General features: G+C 41.8%; 4 gene segments (V, D, J or C); all 4 read left to right on the top strand.

Moving 5' to 3' along the window:
- Nucleotides 1-1077: 1077 nt before the first annotated feature.
- Nucleotides 1078-2044, top strand: LOC111608901. The segment is given in 2 exon segments: nt 1078-1229; nt 1302-2044. Coding segments are annotated over 2 exon segments (468 nt in total).
- Nucleotides 2045-2404: 360 nt separating this feature from the next.
- LOC111608899 lies at nt 2405-3523 on the top strand. The segment is given in 2 exon segments: nt 2405-2602; nt 2730-3523. Coding segments are annotated over 2 exon segments (471 nt in total).
- Nucleotides 3524-4486: 963 nt separating this feature from the next.
- On the top strand, nt 4487-5327 carry LOC111608908. The segment is given in 2 exon segments: nt 4487-4668; nt 4766-5327. Coding segments are annotated over 2 exon segments (438 nt in total).
- A 12890-nt stretch (nt 5328-18217) lies between these two features.
- LOC111608900 lies at nt 18218-19161 on the top strand. The segment is given in 2 exon segments: nt 18218-18470; nt 18543-19161. Coding segments are annotated over 2 exon segments (468 nt in total).
- The last annotated feature ends 3551 nt before the right edge of the window (nt 19162-22712 follow it).

The following is a 22712-nucleotide window of genomic DNA, read 5'->3' as shown; positions in this document are numbered from 1 at the left end:
TAAAATGACTGGCGCCATGCCTGGAGTACGGCAGCCTGTCTCCTCCGGGAGCTGCTGGTTCAGAGCTGCAGGTATTAATACAGGTGAGCTGATAGACTGAACACGGCGGGCAGCTGAGTAGCTGATGGTTACAGTTTAAGTGCAGCTTTACGGACGAACCGCACAATAAATTTCATATCATCCTGGTCTGAACAAAGAGCTGGCGGAGCGTCGTGGCGGTTCATGGCTGTAGACGAGTTTCTGAGTGTGACGAACAAAGGTGGGGTAAAAATCTCTTATTGCTGCCCCAGTTCTTACGTTCGTCCCCTGGTCTATTTCCTCCCATCTTACGTTCGTTCGCCTGTCCCCCAAACTCCAGGCGACATTTCCTATTTTCTCAAACCCAAAGCTTGTTAGGTTATGGGGCAAAGTGAGAGTTCATCTATTAAACTGACTGAAGATGAATACATAAACTAAAAGCTGGAGTATAGACATTTTTTTATAAGCGTATCTGTGAGTCTTTTTATTAATAAACTGAATATAATTTCAGATTCTTGTATAACTTTTCTACAGGTTAACTTAGAAAGTGAGATATTATTGTTACAGGTTAGTTTTCTAAACTACAGAAAAGTAACTGTTAGAGAAACTAAAAATGAAAAATTGGATTGATGTTGGTATCCGATAGTAAAACTTTTGTTATGCCAGATTTACCAATATTTTATTTGATAATTTTTTTTATCCGATTACTCGATTAATCGTAAGAATAATTGATAGATTACTCGATTACTAAAATATTCGTTGACAACAGCCCTAATCCCAGTGAAACACAGAGCTGGGATTTTCCTAATGATATCTACCAGTCTGGCCTAGTTCAATCAGTCTCAATGGCCTGTTATTGGTGAACGATAGTCTTAATGTTTTATTTCAATAATGAAACAGTATGGAACAGATTTAGACCTTTGATTATCAGAAGTTAGTTGGAAGAGATTGTCAGCCATCCAGCATTCTAACAGTTTACTTTATAGAAACCAGCATCACAGTTTGACAGTGAGAGCTATAAACCAGCTGAAGCTATGAGTCTGTTAGCCGGGAGGAAGAGGAGGAAGAGGAGGAGCTGATCTGTCCCTGATCTCTAAAGAGACTCAAACTTCCTCCTTCAGCTCAGCTCAACTCTCCAACATTAACTCTGCTCAACATGCTGTCTCTGCTCACATCTGGATTCACTCTGCTGGTTCTGATCACTGGATCAGGTTGGTTGGAGTCTTTCAGAGAATAATCTGATCCTTCTTGTTCTTCACTTATATCAGTTTTTCTTCCTTCAGGTGTAAACTGTCAACAACTCACTGCAGCGAAGACTGAGGAGTTCAGTTCAGAGGGCAGCTCTGTTACTCTGACCTGCAGTTACTCTAAAGCTGCTGTTTATAATGATTATATCTTCTGGTATCGACAATATCCTGGAAAACCTCCAGACTTCCTGATCTCCCACTCAGGAACAGGAGAGAAACTCCAGGATCCGGCTCCTGGTTTCTCCTTCAACATCAATGCTGATAAAACCCAGAAGGATCTGCTGATCTCCTCTGCTGCAGTGACAGACTCTGCTGTGTACTACTGCGCTGTGAAGCCCACAGTGACAGGAAACACCAGAACCCTGTACAAAAACCTGCAGTACTCCACAGCAGCCACTAGAGGGCCTCACTCCCTGTTAAACCACAGACAGCCAACATTTAAACCATGAGGCTGTTTGTGAACAAGCAGCAGATCACTTTTTAAATGATGACGAAGGCCATATGCTGAGCTGAGGATGCTGCCTGGACCCCATGAAGAGATGCAGAGACTGTAGATCTTTGGGAAACTCTGGACTGGCTTTGTTTCCTCCAGATTGTGCTCCGGTCTGTAAAATGGGCTTGTGTTTAATAAAAATGTTCTTTTTATTCATCTTAGCCTTCCTGTAGGTTTTTCACTTCCACATCTCACAGAGGGATGTTACAGACAAATCCATATCCACTCTTTGTAAGAATCTAGTTGACCTAAAATTAAACAAATTAGTATGACGTTTTGCCCTTAATAGTTCTGATAAGTTAGAAAATGGGAAAAAATCATGTTCAGCAGCAATAAGTTAGAAAATGTTAAGGATTGGATAATCTGCCGATTTAGCACGTAAGTGTGTGTTTATGTGTGTGTGTGTGTGTGTGTGTGTGTTTGTTGGTGTGTGGGTGTGTGTGTGTGTGTGTGTGCCGGTTTAGCTATCATTATGAGGACTTAATCTTGACAAACGACTAACATTGTGCGGACATTTATAGCTGTGAGGACATTTTGCCATGTCCACTCAATATAAACACAATTTTTGAGTTAGGCGTTGGGAATAAGGTGGGAATGAAATGGCTCAGGGGAAATATCAAGATTAGTTATAGAAATTAATGGGAGTGTGTGTTAGTGTGTGAGGGCGGAGTTCAACAAAGGCGGTGCTTCCTCAGGGCAGCATGCACACTGGAGCCGCTGCTGGCTGTGAAGAGAACAATAGTCAGACTGAATGTTGAACATCAGCTGCTTCCTCCTGCTGATTTAAACCTTGGTGGACAGATGGAACATTGGCTGTGGATTATTCTGGCTGCTCTTTTCTCTGGTAAGATACAAAGATCAACATGTTTCCTCTACATGGAGTAGAAGTCTTTAAAGCTGCTGATTGTTCTCCTTTAATCAATCATCTTTATTGATCCATCTCTTCCTCTGCATGTTCTGTTCTTCCCCAGAGTGTAAAGGAGACTCAGTGAAGCAGACAGAAGGAGAAGTTGTTGCTGCTGCAGGAGAATCACTGACTCTGAGATGTACTTATGAGACCAGTGTGAGTGTCACATTGTTCTGGTACAAACAAGAAGGAAACAGTTTCCCAAAGTACATGGTGAAGCAGCTGTCATCGTCAAAATATAAAGCTCCAGATTTCGACAATGACAGATTTGATGCTGACTTCAATAAAGACAACAAATCCTTCAACCTGAAGATCCAGGATCTCCGTCTGTCAGACTCTGCTGTGTACTACTGCGCTCTGCAGCCCACAGTGGCAGGAAACACCAGAACCCTGTACAAAAACCTGCAGTTCTCCGCAGCAGCCACTAGAGGGCCTCACTCCCTGTTGGTCCACTGGTTGTTGAGTCTTTGGACTGAAGACAAAGACAGATGAGACGTTGTGACTGAGCTCAGTCTCAACCATCACCATTATCTGCTTTAGACTGTGGCAACAGGACAGAATGAAAACAAAAACAATAAAAAAACAAAGTGCTACAATAAAATTATTTGCTGTTAATGTTTAACAGGTTGAAGGTTCAGATCCATGAGCTATTGTTGCTTTAATTGGAAGATTGTGAAAATGTTTGACTAAATATCTCAGATTCTCTCAGTAAATTGACTCAGAGGAAGCAGATTAAATAACATGAACTTTATTTAAAAAAGTAGAAATTACAGACCAGATGAGTCTTTTTCTTCAGCAGTGGAGTTTTGTTGAACTGTTGATGATTTATATTCTGCAGTGACTCATAGTGGGATGAATATAAAATGAAGAGAAACCTGTGAAGTGTGTGTGTGTGTGTGTGTGTGTGTGTGTGTGTGTGTGTGTGTGTGTGTGTGTGTGTGTGTCCTTACTGACAGCATTAAATGAACATTATAACTGATCATGTACAGAAACATTTTCTAATGTTCATCCAGCTTCATTCTGTAGAACAATGTCCCTCAGTGCATCCTGCAACCTTTAGATGCATCTCTGCTCCAAGATGATGGATGGATGGATGGATGGATGGATGGATGGATGGATGGATGGATGGATGGATGGATGGATGGATGGCAAGCTGGCCGTCCAGCACCGTGGACAGCAGCAGCAGAGGTCAGGGGTCAAACAGAAAGTTCATGTTCTCTGGTTCCTGGAGAACTGAAGCGATCTTAGTCTGTAACATTTACTGAGGAAATATTTAGTAACTTTTGACTTAATCTGGAAATGAACTGCAGTTTAGTGAAAAATTGTATAAAATTCATCTACTGACAAACTTACAGAGAATTATTAGGCAGAAGAAGAACAAGATAAAGATTTGGTGATATTTAATAAAACAAAAATAAATCATTTCAATAAGGAGAATCTTCAATGTAATCTAACATTTGATTTCTCTGACAGAGCAGCAGGTGAAACGGATCAGCAGAACACTGAGGACTGATGGCCGACCCGTTTTAAAATGTTCTGTGCCGTTCTTGGATCTGAACCAAGCATCATCTTCCTCTGGGCACAAGATAATCAGTCCAGTTGTCAGCAAGACTTCACCTCTGAGTGAAATGATTCTGCATCAACATCACAGTTCTTGTGTTTCAGACAAAGAGAAACTTCATCAGGTTAATATTTATGAACTTATATTCAGAAATATAAGTTATGAATATACTTATATTCATAGTTATACACAGTTTTTGTATAAATGCAAAACATTTTTCTCAAACAGTTTTTTTCAAACTGTGTTTGAGAAAAATGTTTCTAGAGGAAGAAAGCAGCTGAATCTGAAGAGGAGGAAGAGGAGGAAGAGGAGGAGCTGATCTGTTCCTGATCTCTAAAGAGACTCAAACTTCCTCCTTCAGTTCAGTTCAACTCTCCAACATTAACTCTGCTCAACATGGACTATTATGGTCTGTCTCTGCTCATCATCTCTCTGCTAACAGGTCACACTGTCTCTGTTTTTCAAAAACACATTTTCAAAGTTTTATTAATGTGAATTTATTTCCAGAAACTGAAACTAACAGATTTCTTTTCTTCTAGGAGTCAGATGCCAACAACTCACTGCGCTTCAGAAAGAAGAGTTCGCTGTAGAAAGCAGCAAAGTTACTCTGTCCTACACTTACTCCAAAACAGCAGACGGCACCGATTATTTCTTCTGGTATCGACAATATCCTGGAAAAGGTCCAGAGTTCCTGATCTCCCATTTAGGAACAGGAACTAAACTCCAGGATCCGGTTCCTGGTTTCTCCTTCAACATGAATGCTGATAAAACCCAGATGGATCTGCTGATCTCCTCTGCTGCAGTGACAGACTCTGCTGTGTACTACTGCGCTGTGAGGCCCACAGTGACAGGAAACACCAGAACCCTGTACAAAAACCTGCAGTTCTCCACAGCAGCCACTAGAGGGCCTCACTCCCTGTTAAACCACTAAAACCTGCAGTTCTCCACACCAGCCACTAGAGGGCCTCACTCCCTGCTCGGTTTTCACAGAGGAAAATGAAACAATCCTTGTATTTGGTACATCATTGAACTAACATAAAACACACACACACAGAAACTAGATTATTCAGTCTGATTCTTTTCAAAGGGTGACTTTGAAAATCAATCAATAATATCAAATTTTATTTTTATAGCATATTTCGGCAACAAGGCATTTCAAAGTGCTTTATATCATAAAAATACAAAGTCATGCAGCATAGAATCAACAATCAAAACGTCACACCAAGTTATGTGCCATCGTTAAATTCTTAATTGATTCTGCTTCAAGCTCTAAACATTTAATCTAGATGAGTCAGTGTTTCAGCTGTTTTGTAGTTTTCTGAAAGTTTGTTCCAGTTTTGTGATGCATAGATGCTGAAAGCTGCTTCTCCTCATTTGGTTCTGGGGATGCAGAGCAGAACCAGAACCAGAAGACCTAAGAGGTTCTGGAAGGTTGATACATCATCAGCAGATCTTTAATGTATTGTGGTGCTAAGCCGTTCAGTGATTTATAAACTACCAGCAATATTTTACAGTCTATTCTCTGAGCTTCAGGGAGCCAGTGGAGGGACTGTAGAACAGGGATGATTCGGATATAAAAGAAACTTTTGATATTATCACAATGACATTTCAGGTTTAATTACATGTATTTCTATTCACCAATAAGTCATTTCGAATCAATTACACATTCATTTCAATTGATCCAAGTAACAAATATTGCAGTAATCATTATTCAAGATCATTATTCAAGTTAGCTTAAAAAGTTTTTATCCTGCAGAAAAAATTATGTCACTTGCATCCATGATCCTGTTTTTCAATCATGTTCCAAAACTCATGATTACAGATGAACCAGAACCAGAAGCAGCTTTCAGCATCTATGCACCACAAATTTGGAACAAACTTCCAGAAAACTGTAAAACAGCTGAAACACTGACTTCTTTTAAATCTCGACTAAAAACCCACCTGTTTAGGATTGTATTTGAAATGTAATCAATTACAAATTTATTGATGGAACTTGACTTAATGCTGTGTTTTGATTATTGATTCTATGTTGCATTGTGATTCTGTGTTTGTAATGATGTAAAGCACTTTGAAATGCCTGCTGCTGAAATGTGCTATACAAATAACATTTGATTGATTGATTGATAATTGTTTGAACATAGATAGAAAGAGTCGCATTTTGGCTCAGCTCTCTCTTCACCACAACAGACCGGTACAGCGCCCGCTTCACTGCAGACGCTGAGCCAATCCACCTGTCGATCTGACATTCCATTTTTCCATCATTCATGAACCCAGAGATACTTCAACTCCTCCCCTTGGGGCAGGGCATCCCCCCGACCCAGAGACGGCACTCTACCTTTTTCTGGTTCAAGGTCTTCCTACTTGACAACACTCATCCTCATCCCGGCTGCTTCGCATCCGGTTGTGAATCGCTCCAGTAAAAGCTGTAGATCACAACCTAATGAAGCCAATATGAAAACATCATCTACAAAAGGCATAGTGGCGATCCTGAGGCCACCAAAATAAATCCACTTTATCTGCACCTAGAATCCATTACAAAGGGCGATCTTGGTGGCATTCAACTCTCACCAGAAACGAGCCCGACTTCCTTCCTGCAAAGCGTACCAGACTGACAGCAGCCAAACAGGGAACTAACAGCCCGTATCAAAGGCCTGGTACGCCGTTCTCCAAGAGTAACCCCCACAGGACTCCAAGTGACATGGTCTCCAAGTCCTCTCCAAGTCCACATGTAGACTGGTTTGGCCAACTCCCAGAACCCCCAGGCCCCTGCTGTGGATATAGAGCTGGTCCAGTGTCCAACGATCAGAACCAGATCCAACGTCTCCAGGCTCTTCTTCCTCAGTGGAAGACGCGTTGGTGGGATTGAGGAGGCCCTTGAAGTATTCTGCTCACATAAGTTCCAACTCGGGGTCATCAGAACACCATTTCCACTGGAAACTGTATTGGTGGTGTACTGCTCTGCCTCCACTCCATGATGCCGGACTGATGACCAGAAATGCCTCCAAGCTGTACAGAAGTCTTTCTCCATGGACTCTCCAAATTCCCATGCCGTATTTCTGCCTCAGCAACCACCCAAGCTGCATACCACTAGGACCGCTGGTACCCATCAACTGCTTCTGGGGTCCCACAGGCCAACAAGGTCTGATGAGACTCCTTGTAATGAAGAGATCTTCATTACTGGGACTATTTTACTGAAATCACTGTATTGCATTTTTAAAGTATTTTTGCACTTTATTAACAAGCACTTTATTTAGCACTGCACTTTAAGCATAGATTTGCACATCAGTAACAATTTGCACACAAGAAGTTTTAATTGTATTTATTGAGTATTTTTAGAGATTAGCATGTAGCCTTTTGTTCTGGGCTCTGCACAGCTGCTCCTCATTGACGAGTGAGGTGGTTGCCTGTGGAGGGAGGATAATTGTTACTCAGAGCAATGAGCTACTGGTGGGTAAAACTGAGCAAATGTGTTGTGCATAATCTGTTGGGTGTGGAGTGCTAATGTAGAGTGACTCACCTGTCTTTTCTGTGTCCTCTCCAGGGTGTTTGGACAAATACTGCCCCAGGGGTCCAGACACCATATATAGTCTCCGGGAGAGGCCATTCAAAAGTGTGGGGGGGAATTGTTTATGGGTTTTGTGGTGTTTCATCTGGTGTAATGGTAAAACATAAAATATTTATAAAAAGTAAATAGAAATGTTTGTATTTAGTAAAAGGTATTTTAATTAAATAAGTGGATATTGATGAATTGAGATTCCCCTGTGAATTAAAGGTGGTTTGATCCGTCACAGCTGGGACTATTTAAGACTGCAGTCTCACCTGTGAAGTGTTGTTGATGTTGTGTGAAGAATAAAACCACTGCTGTTTTCCACCTGACTCTGCCTCCACGCTTCATCCTCACTGTAAAATCCAACCGCGAACGGCTACCCTGTTACACTCCTTCTTCAGCCTGACAGCATCCCTCACCACCGGCGTTCACCAGCAGGTTCCCAGGTTGCTGTTGGGTCAGGCACATGTGATGCCCACGGGTGTGTGCTCACAATAGAAAAAAGGGAGCATGCATTTCTTTGACGATGGGTGTAGTAATGGTGTTTCACCAGTAGGTGGCGCATGGAGACTCTGAGCTGCCTGTTGCTCTGCCGTTTTCTCATAAGCTGAGAGAAATTGGAGCAACACAGACTGCGTCTCCCATGTGCTCATTTTCATACATTTTTCAGGTGAGAATAACCTGCAAGTTCGTTTTAATAAAGTACTTTTTTTTTATTATTTGGTACCGTTCGAGAAATGTTTAAGCAAATGTGTCAAAGTGTAAAGATATTGAAATAGTTTATTGTATTTCGGAGCCAGCAGTGGCTAGAGGGAGTAGCTAACATGCCGTGATGCTAGTGGTTAGCACACTAGCGGCAGATGATAGCGGGGTATGTAGATCAGGCTCCAGGGTTTATTTGTGTTATAAACATATATACATTCACTTAATTAAAGTAGTTTGAATTCTAGTATAGTTATGCCAGTTTACAATAACTTTAGATACATGCCCATTAAAATGTCACTGTGTGTGATTAAATATGCATATTAAGTGCAGTGAATTGAAGGTACTTGTTACCTGAGGGAATTGGGACAAAATAACGAGGTTATTTGATTATTTCTGGTTTAAGGAATGCTAATGTTGATGTTTATGTCAATGATAGAATATGTTTAATATGTACAGTAAATTACTGATCTATAAATTGGGCTGTATTGACAGTTAAATGAGATGGTTTGTTAAATAAATAAGCTGAGAGAAATTGGAGCAACACAGACTGCGTCTCCCATGTGCTCATTTTCATACATTTTTCAGCTTTATCTGCTGCTGACGGGTCCGGAACCCTGGTACCCGTTACAGTTGTGGGGGCTCGTCCGGGATCCTACTCCCTGCCAGACCGGGACGTGGTTCCAGTGATACACATACTGTGGACCTCATACAGTCCATCGTTCATCTCAGCGGATGAGGAAGGCGTCTTACCCTGTCCACCGGTGAGGGAAAAGACAAAGAGAGAAAGGGCTCCAGGACTTTGAATGGTGTAGTCAACTGCTGGGAAGAAGGAACAGCTATGGCAGACGGTGAGAGGAAAAGCTTGGTGTGGTCCATCAAGAAGGACTTGCTCAACCTACCTGCAGATGAACTGTTCCAGATTGCCAGGTCAGTGGGTCCAGTTTCAGAGGTGGAGCCACTTCATCTTGAGTCTACAGATGAAGAGGATTGCTATGAGTACATCACCAGTTTTATGGGCAGTAAGACTTTGCTAGAGTCTGAGGACACCGGCATGGCTCATTTGTTAGAGCTAAGGGACCTTGTGGATGCAGCCATTCAGGGTGATACATCTCAACTACAAGTGCATCATCCGGATGCCAGGATCACACAGGTTCCTTTGGTAAACCCACCAGGTCATGATGCTGATTTAAAGGACAGTCAAGTTAAAGGTTTTGTTGACCCTGTGGTTACATTTCAAAATGATCTTTCTACTGTAAGTGATGTAAATGCAGATAAACAGGGAACATTGATGGCTAGTGATATGAGTAGCACTGACATACAGAAAATACTTGCCAGTTGTGAAGAGCTTAGCAAGCAGGTCAGGCAGTACATACCCGCCATGTCCTCACAGTCTGCATCACATTCACCAGGAAAGTCACAGATTAAGTTGCAGAACACAGAGAACAGAGACAAAGTAAGCACATCTCTGGCTTATGACGGTCTGATCTCATTAAGAGATCTTTCCTACCTTCATCGTAGAGAGTTTAAAATACAGGGAGGCCAAATTGGAGACCAGGGGTCAGACATTAACTACAATAATATTTGTCGCCAGATTGATGAGGGATTAAGGGATCAGTTCAGTGACACAGAAATTGTGAGGGCAGTCCTCAGAGTTATCAAACCTGGAAATTTTAAGGAGATGTTGATGAATAAGGACGATTTGACAGTAGACGAACTTAAAGCCTTTCTACACTCCCATCTTGGTGAGCAAAGCAACACAGAGTTTTTCCAGGAGCTCATGTGTACCAAACAAAGAGACAATGAAACACCCCAACAATTCCTGTACAGAGTCATTGGGCTTAAGCAAAAGATCTTATTGGCCTCAAAACATGCTGACACAGATGTTAAGTACAGCCCAAGCACAGTCCAAGACATTTTCATTCATACTGTGTATCAAGGCCTTGGACACAAGCATGATGATGTTCGTCGAGAGCTTAAACCCCTTTTAGCTGACCCTTGTGTAACTGATGAAGCAATACTACGACATATGAGGAAAATAATAAGTGATGAGAATGAAAGACAGAGACGTTTGGGGTCAGCTCCTCGCCAAAGACCCACAAATTTACACAGTGCTCAGGTTGAGGCAAATGCCGCCCAAAATCCAAGTGCAAGAGAGGGTCTAAGCAGAACACCACAAGCTGATGGGATCCAACAACTAAAAGAAAAAGTTGAAAAACTCACCACGCTTGTTGAGTCATTACAAAAATTAACTCAACAACAAGCATCTGAACAAAATAATCAGCCACCAAGACACAGCAGGGACAAGCAAAAAGGAAGGCGCTATGGCTGCACGAAGTGCCTTGAAAACAATCGTCCTGACTGTACCCATTGTTTTCACTGTGGTGAGGAAGGTCACAAAGCAGTGGGCTGCCTCCAGAAACCGACACGTCAGGGAAACTGGAGCCGGTCCCTGCCGGGGGACAGACAGTGACCGGGCCCCAACAGTCCCTACATGCAACAGGCCAAATTGGTGAGTCTGAACAACAACATGCTGTAACCATCCATGTACCCAACCAGGGAACAAAACACCACAAACACAGTCAGCCAACCCACTTGACAAGTGCAACCAGCCATGACTCACCAAACAGCAAAAGTGATTGTCTAGCCAAGCTCATTGGGAGAAAAGCTTTAACCCAGTGTAGCTTAAATGGTTTTGCTGTCACTGCTTTACTAGACACAGGTGCCCAGGTGAGCATGATCGATAAAAGCTGGAAAGACAAATACTTACCAGAAATTACTGTCAAGCCACTCAGTGAAATCCTGGATGATGAAGATGACCTAAAAATCTGTGCCATAGATGGGGGTGTTATCCCATTTGATGGCTGGTTACCCATTACTGTTAATTTGATGGGAAACACAAATCCTGATCTGTCTATTAATGTTCCTTTCCTTGTCAGTAGTCTTGCCCTGGAAAGACCATTGCTGGGGTTCAATATTTTGGAGGTAATGATACAAGAGCAGCCTCAGAACCTAGCTCCAACACTCACCAGCCTGGTGTGTAATGCCATTTCCATTCCAGTGGAGAAGGCTGAACTCCTGGTGAATTTTATCCAGACAGACAAGCATACTGTGCAGTGGGGACAACTACGGACAGGCAAACAAGACACAGTCATTCCAGCTGGCCAAGTGGCCTGGGTCAAATGTCAAGTTCCATTTGACACCATTTTCCCTGACTCTGTTGTACTGTTTGAGCCTGATGATGACAGTATACCATTAGCCGAACTGGATGTTGGAGCAGGTGTTTTAGAGGTCCACAATCCAAACAGACCCTATGTGGCTGTACCTGTTGGAAATAATACAAGACATACCATCACTTTACCAAGAAAAACTGTTCTTGGCAACATTCATGACATTGATAAGGTGATCTCAGCAAGCTCAGCTGAAGTACCGAACCCAGTGGTGACTGTTAACAGTGCTACTCCAGCACCCACCAATCCCAGTCAGCCTTCGTGGCAACCCCCTGTAGACCTCAGCCATCTAGATGAGGCTCAAAGAGCAGTGGTGAATAAGATGCTTTGTGAAGAAGCTGGAGCTTTTGCACGAGACAGCCATGATATTGGATGTATACCCAGTTTACAAATGTCGATCACTCTTCAAGATCAGATTCCTGTAAGAGCCACCTACTCCTCTGTTCCAAAACCTCTCTTTAGAGAAGTCAAAGAGTATATACAGGACCTGTTACTTAAAGGCTGGATAGTCAAATCCAAGTCCCCGTACGCTGCACCGGTTGTGTGTGTTCGAAAGAAAGATGGCAGCCTGCGGCTATGTATTGATTATCGCCTCTTAAACAAAAAGACGGTGCCTGATCGACACCCACTACCCAGAATAAAGGACTTGACCGACACCCTTGGAGGAAATGCATGGTTTAGTATTCTAGACCAAGGCAAAGCCTATCACCAAGGTTTTGTTGCAGAGAAGTCGCGCCAATTCACCGCCTTTATCACCCCGTGGGGACTCTATGAGTGGGTTTGAATCCCATTTGGGCTTTCGAACACCCCTGCAACATTTCAGCGGACTATGGAGGAAATGTTAGGACCACTTCGAGATGAGTGCTGCATTCCATATCTAGATGATGTACTCTGCTATTCCAAGTCGTTTATGGAACATGTTGAAGCACTCCGCCAGGTCCTACAGGCTCTCCAGCGTCATGGAGTGAAACTGAGACCTGAAAAATGCGAACTGTTCAAGTCAGAGGTTCGATATGTGGGTCGTCTTGTGTCTGCAGACGGGGTCAAAGTAGATCCCCATGATTTGGAAGCGATCCACACATTGATTAAAAAGCAACCAACGACGGTCGGAGAGGTTAGGAGGCTGGCTGGATTTCTCGGCTATTACCGCTCATGTATTCAGGATTTTTCCCGGATTGCTAAACCGATCTATGAGTTGCTCCAGAGTAAATCAGGTACAACTCAGACTTCAGTCCGGAGTGGAAAGTCCAAACAGCCCCAACTATCTTCCAGAGCACCAGTGAGCTGGATCACCAAACACCAGGAAGCTCTTGAACAGCTAATTAGTGTTCTAACAAATCCACCTGTCCTGGCATACCCTGATTTTAGTCTACCATTTATTCTGCATACCGATGCATCAGACCAGGGGTTGGGAGCCATTTTGTACCAACAACAGAATGAGACACTGAGAGTGATTGGGTACGGTTCTAGGACACTTACACCAGCCGAACGCAATTACCATCTACACAGTGGGAAACTGGAGTTTCTTGCATTGAAATGGGCTGTGTGTGAGAAGTTCCGTGATTACCTGTACTATGCCCCTCACTTTACGGTATACACAGACAACAACCCGCTGACCTACATTTTAAGTACAGCCAAACTTAATGCAGTTGGTCATAGGTGGGTGGGTGACCTCTCAGATTTTCGGTTCGACATTAAATACCGGCCTCGAAAGTCCAATATTGATGCTGATACACTGTCTCGTTTCCCCCTTGATATGGAGACATATGGGAAAACTTGCACTGAGGATTTCCCAGATGAGGCAGTGTGTGCAACATGGGATGGGAGTCGAGCAGCTTGGCGCAAAGAGGTACCATGGGTTGCAGCACTCATTACTTCTTCCAGAGGTTCTGACCAACAACCCTATTCTCATCTCCCGACCATAAGCCACGAGGACCTTGTCAAGGCACAAAAGGAGGATTCAGCCATAGGCCAGGTCAGAGAAATGAAAGCATACAACATTACGTTAACAGATGGAATACGTAAAACAGTGGGCAGAGACACTCAGAAATTGCTGCATGAATGGAGTAAGCTGCGTTTGGAAAACGACCTCCTTTACAGATTCGCAGGACAGAAAAAACAACTAGTTCTTCCTACCAAGTATCGACCATTAGCTCTGAAATATCTGCACAATGAGATGAGCCATGTGGGCACAGAGAAAGTGCTTCATTTGGCAAGGGACAGATTCTACTGGCCCTTCATGGCTAAAGACATTGAAGAATATGTCACTCAAAAGTGTTTGTGCATCAAAGCCAAGAAACTTGTCACCTACGATAGGGCGCCTATGTGTAGTATCACTTCCAGTTTTCCCTTAGAGCTGGTGTGTATTGATTATCTGCACTTAGAAGCCAGCGTGGGAGGGTTTGAATACATATTAGTAGTGATCGATCATTTCACAAGATTTGCTCAGGCATATCCCACAAGAAATAAAAGTGGAAGGACAGCCGCTGAGCTGATGTTCAATGACTTCATTCCTCGGTTCGGATATCCATCAAAGCTGCATCACGACCAGGGTCGTGAATTTGAGAATAAGTTGTTCCAAACTTTGCAGTTTTTATCTGGGGTGAGCCACTCACGAACAACACCATATCATCCCCAAGGGAATCCAGTTGAGAGGCTAAATCGCACCATCCTTCAGATGTTACGGACCTTGACTGATAGTGAAAAGCTGCGGTGGAAGGATCACTCCCGCATGTTGTACACGCGTACAACTGCACACGGCACGAGTCAACGGGCTACTCACCTTTTTTTCTTCTTTATGGCCGTCATCCACACCTCCCAGTTGACTTATTGTTTGGATTGGCTGGAGACAAAGAGTCAGGAACACCTAAAGGATACGCGGAGAAATGGGCAGAGCGGATGTCACAAGCTTACCGGATTGCCAGTGAAAGTAGCACAAAGGCTAGTGCAAAGGGGAAAGTGACATACGACAAGAAGGCAAAAGGAGTAACTCTGCATCCAGGAGACAGAGTCTTGGTCCGGAACTTCAGTGAACGTGGAGGACCAGGCAAATTACGGACTTACTGGGAGAAGGCTGTTTACCTAGTTAAAAGACAGCTGGCAGACAGCCCAGTGTATGTTGTCTGTCCTGAATCAGGAGACCAGAATAAGACTCGGACGCTGCATCGCAACCTCCTTATGCTAGTAAATGACCTACCTGTGGAAGAGACACTGCATCAATCAACGTTGGCTCCTGTCAGAAAACAAACCCACAAACAAAGACAGAGAAAGGACACAAGGACAGAGAGAGAAGAGAGGAATGGTGAAACATCTGATTCAGACAATGATTTTCCCTCAGGATACTGGCTTAGGGTACCAGTACAAAGAACCGAGCAAAGGTGTCCGTACGAGAAACCTTCTCTACCTCAGACAACTTTATCTCAAACTTCTGGGAGGGCCCAAACAGTTGGGGATGAAAATCAGACACCAACTGAATATTCGCCTGAAGCCATCTTGGAGTCTCCAAACGACGTACCTGAGCAAAACATGGATGAAACCATACCTGTCTCCACCAGACCTGTGGAAGTGGAGCAGATAAACTGGTCTGTAGGGCCAGAGACTGAAAATCCATTCATGATCCCTCCTGCTGAGCTTGATCAGACAGAGGTCAGGAGGTCGACACGCAATAAGAGGCCCAGACATTTTCTCACATATGATTCACTGGGTAAGCCATCAGTACAGTCACATGCAAACTTGAATGCAGTGTTTGCCCATCCATTGCAATATTCATATTTACCTAGTCCACCACTGAGTGCGCCGTACTCAAATTCTTCTTTGTGTACTCAAGTTCCATGGCCATATCATAAATACCACACACCAGTTATGAGCTTTCCATCCATAATGCTATGCGGTTGAGAAGGTTTAGTTAGTGGGAATGGGTTTAATGAGAATTTGTGTTAAGTTTTGTTATTGTCAGAGCTATTATTTTTTTTTGCCGGGAGTGTGTGATGCCCACGGGTGTGTGCTCACAATAGAAAAAAGGGAGCATGCATTTCTTTGACGATGGGTGTAGTAATGGTGTTTCACCAGTAGGTGGCGCATGGAGACTCTGAGCTGCCTGTTGCTCTGCCGTTTTCTCATAAGCTGAGAGAAATTGGAGCAACACAGACTGCGTCTCCCATGTGCTCATTTTCATACATTTTTCAGGTGAGAATAACCTGCAAGTTCGTTTTAATAAAGTACTTTTTTTTTTATTATTTGGTACCGTTCGAGAAATGTTTAAGCAAATGTGTCAAAGTGTAAAGATATTGAAATAGTTTATTGTATTTCGGAGCCAGCAGTGGCTAGAGGGAGTAGCTAACATGCCGTGATGCTAGTGGTTAGCACACTAGCGGCAGATGATAGCGGGGTATGTAGATCAGGCTCCAGGGTTTATTTGTGTTATAAACATATATACATTCACTTAATTAAAGTAGTTTGAATTCTAGTATAGTTATGCCAGTTTACAATAACTTTAGATACATGCCCATTAAAATGTCACTGTGTGTGATTAAATATGCATATTAAGTGCAGTGAATTGAAGGTACTTGTTACCTGAGGGAATTGGGACAAAATAACGAGGTTATTTGATTATTTCTGGTTTAAGGAATGCTAATGTTGATGTTTATGTCAATGATAGAATATGTTTAATATGTACAGTAAATTACTGATCTATAAATTGGGCTGTATTGACAGTTAAATGAGATGGTTTGTTAAATAAATAAGCTGAGAGAAATTGGAGCAACACAGACTGCGTCTCCCATGTGCTCATTTTCATACATTTTTCAGCTTTATCTGCTGCTGACAGGTCCGGAACCCTGGTACCCGTTACACACAGATAACCTTGCGGCCACACCTGCAGTCAGCTGCCTTAACAATGGATGCATGGAACATGTCCGACTCTGACTCAGTGTTCCCCATCTCCCCTGGGATTTGCTCAAGTGGGGGCAGTAATCAAAGCAAACATTTCTTTAAATGATTTGACTGGGACGGGGTCCAACATGCAAGTTGGAGTTTGGATGAATATAATATTTTTGATAACTTACTGACTGATAAACAGTCCAATCACACATCAGGTTCTATAGTTGCATTCATCCTCTCTTACTGAGGATGAAGTAATCATGTTTGGAAGGACAACGACAGTTTTAATAGAATCAGTTTTATTAATGAGAAACTTATAAAGTCACCACTGCTGAGTCAGTTACTTTGCAGTGAGACAGAAAAACTCTCGCCACCCAGTTTTTCTTGTAACTCCATGTGACCGTGCAAAAAAGATCTTGATTTCATCAAAAAAGCAAAACAAGGATTAATTCAAGGAGGCTGAATACTGTGACTTAGTGATGTTACGTGATGTGCCGAGGCTTCGAGGCGTGTGTCGAGTAATGGAGGGGGCGTTTCCGTAAAGCGCGTATCGAGGCTTGCTTCATTTAGGGGAGGAGCCGAAAACGATGACGTCCGAAGCCTCGCTGCCTGGCTGTACCACGTGACTGCTTCGGGAAGTGGCTCAGATCTTGGCGCGGGGTTTGACAGCTTTAGAAACCCCACAGGCTCCATTCAAAATGTGGGTTGTTGTAGGCGAGTTGGGTCAGTTGAGAGAGTGGATAGAGTTTTGATAGTTTGGATAGCAGAGTTTGGATAGTGGTTATTTAGTTTGAGACAGTTAGTTTGGTGTTTGGAGAGTTTAGGAGTAGATGGATGGATGGATGGATGGATGGATGGATGGATGGATGGATGGATGGGAGATTTAGGAGCGCGAGGACAGGATAGGAGTAGGATGGAGCCGGCGAGAAAGAGGAGGATTTCCCCTATGTGGGAACATTTTGAATTGATAAGCCCTAACAAGGTAAGGTGAACTGAACATTTGCAGATGCATTATGTTTGCTTATGAGGAACTGTATTTTTCACTGTTTCTTATTTTCTGTAAAGGTGAGGTGTTTATTGTGCTCCAAAGAGTTGGGGTACAATAATAACACCTCATCCATGTAGTGTCAAAAAAGAGAAATTGTTTGAAACCAAAAACTGTGGAGAAATTGTTGTTTCTTAATAAAAATGCATAAAATCATCCAAGTTACACAAGCATTAGCCTATTCACTACCCCCTCCCTAGTTCCACAGGGACTTTCACTGTCCTCTGCCTGATTAAGCCCAGGCCATTTTTCTAGAGTCACAGAAAAACATTATTACACAACATGCCATATCACATGACACTACTATTTTGGGAATAATTACACACAGAGGATACATTCAAACAATATTTTATTATACACTTATGTGTATACATAATTTATGTAGACAAATGATTTTGTCCTACACCTTTTGTGACGTCATTCCCAAGAGCCATAATAGACAAAAATTCAATGCATCACACGTGTTAAGATACAGCTGGCTGTGATTATACACCTGGCCAGTAGGTGGTTTCGTGTGCACATGAAGCCTCAAGAAATGAACCCTTTCTGAACCAGTTGGCTCAAGTGGTTCAATGCCTCAGGAGGCTTCATCTCACCATCACTACTGTGAGTCAATACAATCCCCTAAATGATCTGTTCTTTGGTCAGCTGAAGCTGTGAGTCTGTTAGCCGGGAGGAAGAGGAGGAAGAGGAGGAAGAGGAGGAGCTGATCTGTCCCTGATCTCTAAAGAGACTCAAACTTCCTCCTTCAGCTCAGCTCAACTCTCCAACATTAACTCTGCTCAACATGCTGTCTCTGCTCACATCTGGATTCACTCTGCTGGTTCTGATCACTGGATCAGGTTGGTTGGAGTCTTTCAGAGAATAATCTGATCCTTCTTGTTCTTCACTTATATCAGTTTTTCTTCCTTCAGGTGTAAACTGTCAACAACTCACTGCAGCGAAGACTGAGGAGTTCAGTTCAGAGGGCAGCTCTGTTACTCTGACCTGCAGTTACTCTAAAGCTGCTGTTTATAATGATTATATCTTCTGGTATCGACAATATCCTGGAAAACCTCCAGACTTCCTGATCTCCCACTCAGGAACAGGAGCTCCAATCTCAACACCGCTTCCTGGTTTCTCCTTCGACGTGAATGCTGATAAAACCCAGATGGATCTGCTGATCTCCTCTGCTGCAGTGACAGACTCTGCTGTGTACTACTGCGCTGTGCAGCCCACAGTGACAGGAAACACCAGAACCCTGTACAAAAACCTGCAGTACTCCACAGCAGCCACTAGAGGGCCTCACTCCCTGTTAAACCACAGACAGCCAACATTTAAACCATGAGGCTGTTTGTGAACAAGCAGCAGATCACTTTTTAAATGATGACGAAGGCCATATGCTGAGCTGAGGATGCTGCCTGGACCCCATGAAGAGATGCAGAGACTGTAGATCTTTGGGAAACTCTGGACTGGCTTTGTTTCCTCCAGATTGTGCTCCGGTCTGTAAAATGGGCTTGTGTTTAATAAAAATGTTCTTTTTATTCATCTTAACCTTCCTGTAGGTTTTTCACTTCCACATCTCACAGAGGGATGTTACAGACAAATCCATATCCACTCTTTGTAAGAATCTAGTTGACCTAAAATTAAACAAATTAGTATGACATTTTGCCCTTAATAGTTCTGATAAGTTAGAAAATGGGAAAAAATCATGTTCAGCAGCAGTAAGTTAGAAAATGTCAAGGATTGGATAATCTGCCGATTTAGCACATAAGTGTGTGTTCAAGTGTGTGTGTGTGTGTGTGTGTGTGTGTGTGTGTGTGTGTGTGTGTGCCGGTTTAGCTATCATTATGAGGACTTAATCTTGACAAACGACTAACATTGTGTGGACATTTATAGCTGTGAGGACATTTTGCCATGTCCACTCAATATAAACACAATTTTTGAGTTAGGCGTTGGGAATAAGGTGGGAATTAAATGGCTCAGGGGAAATATCAAGATTAGTTATAGAAATTAATGGGAGTGTGTGTTAGTGTGTGAGGGCGGAGTTCAACAAAGGCGGTGCTTCCTCAGGGCAGCATGCACACTGGAGCCGCTGCTGGCTGTGAAGAGAACAATAGTCAGACTGAATGTTGAACATCAGCTGCTTCCTCCTGCTGATTTAAACCTTGGTGGACAGATGGAACATTGGCTGTGGATTATTCTGGCTGCTCTTTTCTCTGGTAAGATACAAAGATCAACATGTTTCCTCTACATGGAGTAGAAGTCTTTAAAGCTGCTGATTGTTCTCCTTTAATCAATCATCTTTATTGATCCATCTCTTCCTCTGCATGTTCTGTTCTTCCCCAGAGTGTAAAGGAGACTCAGTGAAGCAGACAGAAAGAGAAGTTGTTGCTGCTGCAGGAGAATCACTGACTCTGAGATGTACCTTTGAAACATCCTATACGACACCCACATTGTTCTGGTATAAGCAAGAAGAAAACAGTTTCCCAAAGTTCATGCTGAAGCAGATGTCATCAACAAAAGACAAAGCTCCAGAGTTCAACAACAACAGATTTGATGCTAACCTCAATAAATCCAACAAATCCTTCAACCTGACAATCCAGGATCTCCGTCTGTCAGACTTTGCTGTGTACTACTGCGCTCTGCAGCCCACAGTGACAGGAAACACCAGAACCTTATACAAAAACCTGCAGTACTCCACAGCAGCCACTAGAGGGCAGCAGCATCTTCACCTGGTTCCTCTCCAACAGTTCAAAGTGGGAGAAGTCAGAGGAAACCAGTGGAACCAGTTAGGAAACCCACTGGGTTAAATAGCTCTCCAATAAAAGCAAAAGTATTTCTGCCAAAGAGTCTGAAAGCCTAAAGTCTTAAATGAGTCGAGTTTATGCTCACATCAGGATCTAGTCCCACAGTAGAGCTGGGACTTTTCTTTTGTAAGCTGTGTTTTGGTTTCTCCTCAGAAAACACTAGAAATAAAATGAACCGGTTGAAGAAGTTGTGGTCCGGTCTCAGGTTCGGCAGACCGGCTTCCTGATCCTGACGCTGTAGATCAGTGTCTCCCAACGCTCGTCCTCCAGGAACAAACCCCTGCATGTTTCAGGATTTCCTGCTTCTTTTCAATTGTCAATCCAAAACTCCTTATTTTATTTTTTTTCCCCAACATGGATTTAAAGTTTCCCAAGTTGGATGATCAAACTTATTTCCTTGTAAATTTAACCAATAATTTAATTCTAGTTTTGTTCTTCTTAAATCTAACAGCATTTCTCTCATTTCTATTTCTGCTGTTGATGTGGTTTTAAATGCTCCATAATCTTTTTTTTTTCTCCATTTTTTTCTCCGAAGAGTTTTTGCGGCGCTAGTGGCTCGTATTTTTTCGTACAGTAGGCAGACAGGAAGGAGGATGAGGAGAGGGAGGAAGACATGCGGCAAAGGTCGTCAGGACTGGGAGTCGAACCCGCGATGTCCGCGTCGAGGACTAAGGCCTCCAAACGTGGGGCGTGCTAACCCGCTGCGCCACCACAGCACGCCCCCAATGCTCCATAATCTTAATGCCTGATATAATGTCTAATTTAACCAGATGTGTTTTAGCTGCTGAACCATAAACTATACAACCAAAGTCTATGTTAGATCTCATCGTTCCTGTGTAAATCTGTTTTAGTGATTTTCTATCTGCTCCCCAGTGACTGCCAGCCAAGCATCTCAAAATATTTAAGATTTTATTACATTTAAGATTTTATTACTTTTTGAATATTTATGTTCCATTTTATTTTTTCATCAAACCATAGCCCTAAAGATTTTATACACTTTACTTGCTCTAATTCTTGGTTACATAATTTTAATTTTATTTCCTTGTTTATTTTTTCTGATTAAATATCATTACTTTTGTTTTTTCAACTGAAAACTTAAATCCCCATGGCAACGCCCATTTTTCTATTTCAATAATAACCTGTTGTAATTTATTTACAATGAAATCTACATTTTTCCCTCTTTTCCAAACAGCTCAAAAAGTGAACATCCCATTTCTTTTCCAATATCTTTATATATATAATTTATCATAATTGAGAACAATAACGGATTTATAAAACTCGCTTCCATTTTCTACTTTACATTTTTCTGACTTCAATTCTAACTTGCATTTTCCTATTTGTTAAAAAGTCTTTAATCCGTTTCAATAATTTCCCTTTAATGTCCAAAGTGTATAATTTAATTAATATTCCTTCAACCCACATCATATCATATGTTTTTCCTATATTAAAAAATGTTGCCACTACACTTTATTTATTTGTGCTCTTCTAATTTCATGCTCTAGACAAAGTGTTGGATCATTAGTGCTCCTCCCTTTTCTAAAACCATTTTGATATTTTGACATATATCCTTTATTATTTAAATAATATAGCAGTCTATTATTTTTTCCATTATTTTACATAGATTTGATGTTAAAGCTATTGGTACTATAATTGATTCCTTCCAGTTAAACGGTAATTTTCCCTCCTCCCAAATTTTATTATATAATTGCAATATTAATTTTAGATTTTTCACTGAGTTGTCTTATCATTCTATAATAAATTTAATTTTTACCTGGTGCTGTATTTTTTGTCTTCCTAAGTGCATAATTCAATTCGGCTTTTTAAACTCAACATTCAGAAAATTATTTGTTTCTCTAATAAATCTTTATATTTAAGTTTTGTATTTTCTCTTCCTTTTCTTCACTAATTTTATTTGAACTGTGAATTTTACTAAATGTTCTTGCCAATATTTCAACTTTATCTTCATCTTTTATTATATTTCTATTATCTATTTTTAATATAGGATATTCAAACTCTCTCTTTATTACATTCATTCTTTTAATTATTTCCCAAATTTTTTCTATTTTTGTTTTTTTTCCTATTGTGCTACAGAAATTTCTCCAATATTCTCTTTTTGAATCTTGATAATTCTCCTTACCATTGCCTGTTTTCTTTTACAATCAATTAAATTATTATAAACTGGATTACCTTTTAGTACTTTAAATGTTTTATTTCTTAACTTTATTGTTTTTTACATTCATCTGTCCACCATGGAAACATTTTCTTATCATTTTTACACCCTGTTTTCTTTATAGT

This window comes from Xiphophorus maculatus, chromosome 6 (genome assembly GCF_002775205.1).
Source record: "Xiphophorus maculatus strain JP 163 A chromosome 6, X_maculatus-5.0-male, whole genome shotgun sequence".
Lineage (NCBI taxonomy): Eukaryota > Metazoa > Chordata > Actinopteri > Cyprinodontiformes > Poeciliidae > Xiphophorus > Xiphophorus maculatus.
Note: the sequence above shows the minus strand (reverse complement) of the source record. Positions and strands in the feature narration are given on the sequence as shown.